This window comes from Nicotiana sylvestris, chromosome 10 (assembly GCF_000393655.2).
Source record: "Nicotiana sylvestris chromosome 10, ASM39365v2, whole genome shotgun sequence".
Classification (NCBI taxonomy): Eukaryota; Viridiplantae; Streptophyta; class Magnoliopsida; order Solanales; family Solanaceae; genus Nicotiana; species Nicotiana sylvestris.
Window position 1 is genome coordinate 95,052,371 of NC_091066.1, and position 10,040 is coordinate 95,062,410.

At 38.9% G+C, this 10,040-nt stretch overlaps 1 protein-coding gene across 1 annotated transcript; it reads right to left on the reverse strand.

Annotated features, from left to right (window-relative positions):
• Positions 1-595: 595 nt before the first annotated feature.
• LOC104212036 (protein argonaute 1-like) lies at positions 596-9,216 on the reverse strand. Its single transcript, XM_009761216.2, is given in 24 exon segments — positions 596-1,056; positions 1,186-1,217; positions 1,301-1,395; positions 1,483-1,556; positions 1,643-1,778; positions 2,119-2,172; positions 2,174-2,183; positions 2,272-2,334; positions 2,452-2,594; positions 2,685-2,947; positions 3,033-3,198; positions 3,293-3,415; positions 4,149-4,220; positions 4,379-4,486; positions 5,355-5,471; positions 5,576-5,698; positions 5,700-5,715; positions 5,854-5,960; positions 6,409-6,518; positions 6,678-6,811; positions 6,950-7,099; positions 7,185-7,393; positions 7,480-8,150; positions 8,981-9,216. Coding segments are annotated over 23 exon segments (3,189 nt in total). The 5' UTR covers positions 8,143-8,150; positions 8,981-9,216; the 3' UTR covers positions 596-835.
• Positions 9,217-10,040: the final 824 nt, after the last annotated feature.

The window sequence follows — 10,040 nt, forward strand, 5'->3', positions numbered from 1 at the left end:
TAAAAAGTACTAAATGACTTCTTATGTTTCTAACATGTCGAATATTTTAAATAAAACCAATTTACCATAAAACAATTAATATATGAAATCGAAGAGAGTAGCCTTTGAAAGCATGACGATTAAAACCACACACGCTCCTTCACCACCAAAGGATGTGGTGCAGTGGATGAGACTCCTCTTTCCTTAACCAGAGGTCTCGAGTTCGAGCCCTGGGTATGGAAAAATCCTTAGTAGGGAGCGTCTCCCGCCGAATGGGACCCTACGCAGCGCGAATCCGAATATAATCGGGCTCCAATGCAGGTACCGGACACCGGATGGGAAACCAAAAAAAAAAAAAGCAAGCCCTGGAACCACAACAAAATCCTCACTCATGGCCGAGATCTTAATATTTTGACATAAATAGTTGTTTGGTGCTACATACCCCCACTGAAAATGCTTGGAGTGAAACTTGCAGTAGAATTATAAGCAAGGGTGGTTAAGAATACACGCATATACTTTTAAACTACTTTGAGAACCACCTTGAATTTGATGAATAGGCTGGTTTATATTCTGCCTTGTACTCGAGAACCACCATCTGATTACTGGATACCAATCATAAATGACTTATCAACTCACACAGCGAATATATTATAGCAAATAAAAGTAATGAACCAAATCAAACATGTCATGCCCACACTATCAAAACGCTAAAGGCAAGCAAAGCTGGCTTCAGTTTTTACGTTTTAGAAACAAAACAAAACATAAGACATGCCAAAGTACCATAATAGCCGGAGTCAAGCATGATTCCTAACAAAGTTCATATCAACCCAATTCTATCAGACTATTGAAGAGTCCTCTAACAATAGAACATGACCCTCTTGACGTTCTCCTTGAGGGCAGGAAGGGGTTTTACTGCAGCACCAGTACCTGGCGCTCGTGTACCCCTTCCTGCAGCTCCGACACCTCCTCCTCTACCAGCAGCATCTCCGCTTGTCACTGATCCACCATCAGATGTCTCTGGCTCCAAGTAAAAGCGAGCTCGGAAAGCTGCCAAATGTGCATAATAGGCTGATGGAACTGCAAAGAGCATCAAAAGATTGCATTTGGAGAAAATACTGTTATGAAACAAGCTAATGATGCTGGAGCACCAAAAAAACAGGAGGGGCAGACTAGGACAAACTAAATGCTGAAGTGTAGGGGACATACCAATGGAGACAGAGCGCGTGCACCTGGCATATCTGCAAATTTGAGGACAGATTAAAACCGATCAAAATGAGTACCAGGATAAGTCTAGAAAGGTGGCAGCTAAGAATCCACTTACGTATAGCAAAGATTGTTGGTCAATGAATGCAGAGCATCAGCTGTAAAATTGTTCTCGTCCCATAACACATGGTAATGAGCTGGACGGCTGGTACCCTGCAGCATCACAAAAAATCACTGTACTGCAATTGAATCTTTTTCTACATGACCACTATTCTTGTTTATAATATAAAAACTTTTTACCTGTATGCCGGCATGGCTACAAAGATAAAAATCAAACCCTGTAGGGGGGCAGATTTTCGAATCTACAACAGTACCTGCACAATTACATTATGAAGATAAGGCTGAAAGAGCATTCAATAGAATGCTTGAAGTGTAAGCTGTTTGTTGGACCAATACTTACCAGGAAGAATGTTCCCACTCCTGTCAACTGTGTTTCGGTCACGGTGGTTATTGGCAAATAACCTTGTGTGATGACGTTTCTGAACCACAACAAATGTAACTGGGGGCTGGTAATTAGGTTCCAAGGAAGCACATGCCTAAATTGGGTGTAATGTCAATTCCTCATATATAATAAACAAAAATATAAAAAAGAAAGCAGTTCTAGATCCTCTCCTATTGTCCAAACAAATAGAAGAACTAAATAGCGAAAACCACATGAAATCTAACAGAGCGCTGATAATTAGGTTAAAAAAAAATTATCTTTTTTTTTCGAGAAATAGAAGGTTAAAGATGCAGATGCGTGATTCAATTCATGTGGGTTTATCATTTCTAACAAATGAAAAGGGATATTGTTTTATATCCTTCTCCATTGTCGAAAGGACAAAAAGAAATTAGATATTTACAAGCAGCATGAAAATTCAAGAGAAAGGCACAAACCTTGCGGATTGCATCAAGTTCATCAAGTAGTACTTGGTAAAACTGCCCTTCACTAAACACCGTCCCTGGGGGAAATACCATTCATTTTTGGCAAAAAAAAAATGAGTAGAAGGAACCTGTGAAATGTGGGTATAATGGCGTTATTTCAGGTACCTGTAGAAAATGATTCTCTGAGGCTTTTGTCCAGTAGATTTACGGAAGGATATAAGCAATTCACTGGATAATAAATAAGACAAGTTAAACTAACCACTGAAGCCAAATGAAGATCAGCAGATAAAAGCTTAAAATATTAGGAACATTCTAAGAAATGAGGGAGCAAAAAAGGCAGCATACCTGACCATACCACCAGTCACAGTCCCTCTAACAGGATCTTGCCAGGTCTTGTACAGATCTTGTATGAGCTCTTGCCTGTGGGCTTGAGCAGAAACCAAACCAGCGTACTTTGTAATCTCAGGCCAATCTTGAGAAGCAACTACCTGAAAAGACATGACAAGTTGGCACATTCTGGCTAAATGGTACAAATAACGAAGTGCTAGTAGAAATAACGAAGTGCACCACTGTCCTACCGCAGCAATAGATGGACTGGAATCCTCCCCAGGGTGGGGATGGGTGACATCTGCACCAAAAATTATAGTAGGCCGGTCGCTAACAAGAGGAATTCGTCTAGATAGTCCATCAACAAGAACAGTGTTTCTCCCCCCAACCTTCACATTTATCTCAAGGGCTACATTGGCTAGATACTGCTGCTTGCTCATCTTAAATAAATGCTTTGTGAAGCAGCATTGCGAAACAATTCCAAGATCAGTCTCACAAATCCGCTTCAATTCACCTGGAAAAGAAATAGATAATCTCAGTCTTACCATATCGACACTTTTGCTAAAGAAGGAAAGAAGAACATAATTATTGGCTTATACCATAAAGAGAGCCATTATTATCTGGCAAGATAGCAATCAAAAGATCAAGCTCCCTCCCATGGGGCTGCAACTTCGCCATACCATCATGAAATCGAGTTTTCAAGACTCTCTCAACCTGATCCGGGCGTGCGCTAAATGGTGGCATAACAGGATTCGGATTGAAGTTCTGCAAAGACAAGCAGTACAAAAAAACTGTTTAGTTGCAAGACCACAAAAGAAACATATAAAAGGGAAACAAGAAACTGGAAATTCCAAATTACCATGCCAGAGATAGTGCACATATGTGCAAGCTCGGAACAAAACCCATGTGCAACATTGTCTTGTACATTGCGGGAAAATTTTATACAGATCCAATTGCTAACAGTTCCTCCATTCACCACTTTCTGTCAATAGTAAAAGTAAAACGGAAATGTTTAAAGCATCTAGCAGTGTCCTAATTTCTCGCTCACAGCCATATTAGATATCAAACTCGCCCAAAGCATGCTAGAGGTCAAGATAAAAGCAAAAAGAAAGTCGTGTCCCGGAATTTATTGCAATGGGTAAAGGAGAAAATGAGAACGCAGTCAGAATTATAATTAAGACAGAAACAGAAGAGAAGATCATGATCCACCAATCCAAGGTGAAAATGCAGGCATCTATCCTCCAAAGGTTAGTCTAGGTACAATAGATAGGTACAGATACCTGACACATCAAACAACTTTCTAACCACCAAATCCATCTTTAGCAATTATGATTCTGAAGGTTCATGGAAAATTATGTCATATAGTTATAGATCCTAAAAACAAATCAAACAATGTTTTAACCGCCAATGCCAAGATGGTTTCTACCTGATTATGACTATGAAGATTCGAGGATACTTACATTTACAATATGTGGATAAGTAAAGCTGTACAGACTTAAGGAGCCTTAAGCTAAGAAACAAATGCAGCAAAAGAAAATAAACAAGGCAAAGGCCAGAAAAAGTGACACATCAACAATGACTAGCGAATTAGAATTGGTAGGCAAACCATTAGCACACAATCAAGTGAGATCAAACACTAAGCAATTCCATTTAACTGTACAGGAATGATATCATCTGATGACAGAAATCTCAAGGGAGCAAAACACAGCTTTTACCTTATTCTTCATATTCCACTCACCCACTTGAGGTAAACAGTCCTTTTCGCGACCCGTGTCATGGTATTTTAGCTACAGAAATAACAACTGATTACATAACCTACCAACAATAAACTTTTATTCGCTGCACACATTAATTGTAGCATTTCAAACACCAGGACGAACGGGGATACCATCTCCCTGAAATCAGATCCCAAAAATCAAACTACAGAAGAGAAGCTTCAACATACCCAAGGTGCAGGCAAAATACGAGCCTCAACTTGAGCCAGCCTCTCACTAATCTTGATACCAAACTCCTTTGCATACAGATCATCAGCATAAGCGGTATGACGAACAGTCTGACAAAAGAAAAGAGAAAATTTAAGGTGAATTTATACTTCAAAAATTATGTCAAAACATGCTCATCTTATTAATGAAGCAGTCTGACAGTAGAAAGAAGAATAAAGGTGAATTTTATAGCTTATGTATTATGCAAAAGACAGCGATCTGACTATAATTGCATAAAGAGCATGGCCTATCACCAGCAAACCCATGCAATCTTCAAAGTTCACTTAGGGAACCAGTATCAACAAATGACTTGACTAGATAGCTAGTATCAAGAGTTACAACAGATCCAGACAATAAAGTCTTTCTTCAGTCAAAATTTGAACCAAGATGCCTAATCACCTAGAAGTATCTCACCATATACGTTATCAACATTGTTTACAACAAACAAACACCAATAGTGCTCTAATAAATAAGAGGTAGAATTGCAGGATGATGCATGATAATACCTCCGACAATAGCTACTGCAAAAGCAGAACAGTTATAATTACCATAATCATTGTGTGGGACAAAGTAACCAACTTAAGCAACAAAGTACCCAACTTAAGGAACAAAGTAATATGTAGCTAGAAACTTTTGTAGGGGCCGTCTTGTTAAGGCTGTGTACACACTACCCTCCCCAGACCCCCACTTGCGGGATTTCACAGGGTATGTTGTATTCTTGTTTGGTTGTATTTCTTAGTACCTTCTTACTACCTTTATACTAGAACTTTTACCTTATCAGAGAAAAAAAAAAAGGAACAAAGTAATATCACTAATAACATTCATTTCAAGGTTCAGAAAGCTACTGACAGATTACAAGCATAAATCAGTGAGGACAGCATTAAATATCCGTATTATGGAACAAAGCATTCAGAACAGTTTAAGCAGCAGATATCCAACCTGCATAATATCCTGCTCCCTCTGTTGGGGACGCTGACAGGTTACTTTCAGGAGTGCAGTGATCTGCCTCTCATTCAAGCGCTTCGAGTATCTCTGTCCCTCAACAATCTTGCAGACCTGAAGCACCACATGTAAGCATACATAATTCAATAAAAAAAATCAATAAGGTAAAATTCATAAGATAATTAAAGAAGACTATAACAATGTAAAAAAGCACTGACTTCCATTGGCAAATAATTTGGCCTCTGCTGATTTCCAACTTGTAGACAAGGCCACAGGGTATGCTGAATGACAAACCCATATGTTTCTCGAAAATATTCCACAACAGATTTCACTGTACCCCCTATCATCAACAGGAAAACTTCCCAAAAGAGAAAAGAAAAAGAAATAGAACGATCAAGGATCATCGCTTAGCGACATTCTCAAGTAAGACAATAGTTACCTCACGATTAGATTCGAATCCAAATACTTTTTATATAGGAAAAAACCGAATACATACATCAACTCCCTTGTTGCTTGAGATGTTAAACCAGAAATGCGATATTTCCTACGCATATTCCCACGATGAGTAACCTCCACCCTTACAGCTCTTAGCGCTTTCTTGATCTACAGTTCATTAAACGTAAAGATGAAATCAGACAAGCAGTGTGCAAAATATAAACAATGGCCTTCTCAGCCCAACATATAGCCGTATATTACAGATTCTGTAATGAAAAGAATGTTTCTGAAAAAATGAAAATAAAGGAACACAAAATTAGATAGACCAAGGCTCATCCTATTCTTTTACTAAAATTTATTCGGATTCATTAAAATAATTCAATATAGTATGAAGATTTCCAGCCAACATAATTCTCTCAAAAAAGACAGGAAACTTAGAGGGGAAAAGGAAGGTACAGGGTAGTGTGTTGAATAAACAAGCGAGATGCATAAAGGGTGAAATTTTGAAGTCAACTGCCTAAAACAATGGCGAGGACTAGATGCAAGTTAGCAGATAGCTACCAGCTAAACCAGAACACAAACTAGGAATCTGATTTGACATTAAATCAAGGCTAACCTTTACTCGATCAGAATCAGATAATGCTCTTGATGACACATCACGATTTAGAAGCTGGGTAACAAAATCGATGACGGGCAATGGCTCAATGAATGCTGTGGATGACATATCTGCTCAAGATGATAATTCACAATGATGAGAAATATGTGTGCTCATGACCAACATGGTAAAAGTTAATATGATTGTCTCAAGTACCTTTCTCTGCTCTACAAGTTCAACATAATCAAGCTACAAAACCAGAGTTCAATAAAGTCTCAAAATGTGCTCACCAATATTCAGTGATAACCCCATCTGCGTAGGGCGAATACTTTGATAAAAACCACGCCAACATTCTAAACCTTCACCCAATGGTTGCCTTCGTCCTAAATCAGGCGAATAAAAAGAACGGCCCACAGGAGAGTACCTGCAATCAACCACAAAATAAGGAAAATATTTTAAAAAGCAACTCAAAAGGTATTTAAGAGTGATTTTTACCACCCAATAGTGATCGTTATAATGAAAAGAATTACATTCACAATGCCATGCTAGCCGAGAACCATACCTTGCTGTTGGCAACTCACGCAGAACAATATCCAAAACCTGCAGAGCTTCTTGTGGTGCATCAGCCTGTCTACCTTGTAAGAACATCCCTAAGTGATGGAGATCAGCGCGAGATGCCAGCTTGATCACAACTTTGAACTCCCTTATCCTCCTGCCTCGACAAAAAATAAAAAAGTACCCATCAAGAGATGCTAAAAATTTGTTATAATTTTTTTTATAAAACAAGAGGGACTTACTTGGCACCACTAGGCCCATCATCATCATCACTAAGAGTGATTTTGAAGTCCTTTTGGACAAAAGGGAGGGGCCCTGCAGTGTAAAGACTTTTTCGTCCATCATACGCCGGAAGCCTCTTTCCCAGATGAGATTCCCGGTAAAGTTTCACCAGCTGCTCCATGACAGTGCGGTTAAGAACTCTGGAGGAGACTTCAGGTGTAATAGAAACCTGAAAAATGGTAACAAATTGTTAAAATAAGACCGCCACAAGAGAATATAAAGGAGCATTAAAAAAATAACTCACAAGGTTCTCACATCATATTGGTGTAGGTCTTTGTCAGGCAACTCCACAAAGAAGTGGTTGGCCTTCACAGTACATCTGATACCTGTACTGCCCCTTCCTGGTCGAAGTGGAAACCTCATCGACTTGCTTGATGCAGGTTGTATTGCTAGGGGTGCAGCCACTTCTGGCTGCACAGCAAGTTGTTGTAATTGCTGTGTCGCTTGAGATATTGTCAGCTGAGGTCGGTGAGCTGAGGAACCAGCATCTGAATAAGTTTCTGCAGGTCTTCCATAAGGCATGGGCTGAGTAGTCATTGCAGCTTGATGCACAGTCTGGGTTGCGTGGTGCTGCTCGGGAACTGGTGGCCTAGAAGGTGCGCCGGGACCAGCTATGCCACCACGGTGTTGAGGTGGACCTCCACCAGATTGATACTGCCGAGTTCCCCTGCCTTGCTGATAGAATTCAGGGTGTTGTCCTCCATAGGACTGTTGAAGGGCCATTCCACCACGCGGTGCTTCCCGGCCATGGCCACCATATCCTCCACGATGAGGCTCCGAGCCTCTTCCTCCACCTTGAGAGCTGCCTTGCTGCTGCTGTTGTAATTGGCGTTGAGCACCACCTCGTCCCCCTCCAGATTCTTGAGACTCAGAGCACTCACCGCCACCAGGAAGGTCAGTTCTCTTCTTTCGCACCATGTCAGAAACTACAGCAATGACAACAATAATTATTTACAAATTTCAATCATGTTCTAATAGAGAAGAGTTGCATTCTCCGCAGGTACAAATAGTGGATACTCTTTTAATAGAGAAGAGTAGGCATTCTCCATGCATACAAAAGATACATTACAGCCATGTTAGAAAACAAGCAAGGACAGCGAAAGCGGACTTATGACAACTAAACAAAAGTGTTATATATAGTCGTTCCATGAAAAGCCACTTAATCAATTATACATTTCAATCGGCTAAGAACACAGACAAATCAACGGTATAGACCATCCAGTCCTACACCACACTAAGGTTAAACATGAAAGAATGATAACCAGAAGTAAGGAAACGAGAAGTCTTATTGTGTGTCTCACACAACTGATTTGTTGTGTGTCTCACACAACTGATTTGTCTCACAGACCCAAATCTTACACTTTTGGGTCCACAAAAATTTGGGCACAAAACGGTGAGACAAAAAAGATTGACAATTTGTACTTAAAGTATGACAATTTGTAGTTAGAACAGAAATTACGAAACCGCAGCATACTTGTATTAAAAACCCATTTTCAACGCCAAAATAACGTAAAAAAGACAACCTCATCACGTAAGTAGAACTACAAGGACGATTTGATCACCAAATGAACTCAAGAAAAACACGAACACATCAAAGAATTAAACGCAGAGGAACAAAAGCAACAGGGAAAATCATAACCCAAAAATTTGTAACAAAAGCTAAATTATAACACTTACAAAGACGAATCATATAAATAAATAAACGGCACAAAACTCACTTCAGAAAATCCAAAAATGAAATGAACCGATCATTTACCTCAAAATCACCGCGAGAGAAATACCGGACTTTTGCACAACAAAAGTACACACACACACAGAGAAAATGGAACGTACTATTATTTGTAGAGGGAATCAATGGGTGGGGGGCATAAAGTAGAAAAGGAAGTTACACTAGAGTGTAGGCGGGGATGATTCCCGGAACCCAATAATTTTTGACATGTATTAAAAATTTTATTAAATATCTATAAATAGTGATTGTCAACCAATTGTTAACGTAAAATCTTTATAGGAATCATAAACTTTAAAGTATAGGACTCTCGGTAGGTTTTTTAAAATGACAACTCTGCCCCTACAGCCTACTCTTCGTTTCCACGTTTTGTTTGGACGTGAGAGAGTCTATTCGGATGCTGACTGAAATTCCATAGACTTTTGTCTCCGTCGATTTATTTATTTAAAGAAAATTTTACTTTACTTTGGAGGTTGCTTCAGCTTTCATTTCTCATTTTCTGATTGCTCATATTTTACCGTTCACGTGCAGCATTATGGCCAACTGGTCAAGATATTTAGTGGGAGATAACGAGCATTTAGTTGAAGGTTTTACAAACTAACTTGAATATCACCATTTTATAAATAGTAAAAAAGACATATTTTGATAGATTATTTCATTCGGATGGAGATTATAAGAATCGTCCTCATACTTCTTATTTCTTCCTCACACGCACGAAAACAAGCATGTATTTATTTTTTCTATCTGTTTTTTATTTTTTTCCAAATATTTAATCCGTTACATTCTCTAACCTTCGTTAGCTTCAAGATTAAGATTAATTGAAAGATATAATATGCTAGGTGAAATAATACGAGAATCACAAACGAAAAAAGACTAACTCAGGGCAGAGTTCGTTAGTCTTATTCACTATTAAGGAAAGAAAAGTCGTCCAATTTTGCATGTATTCCCTCATGGGAAGCAAAGTAGCACTACATCCATTATGGGTCGTGATTACTAAAAATAGTTATCTTAAATTATTTGTTATTTTAAAAGTTCAAGATAAAATTAATCATTTTTTCATTTTTTACCATCTTGAAGACTACAAACACAT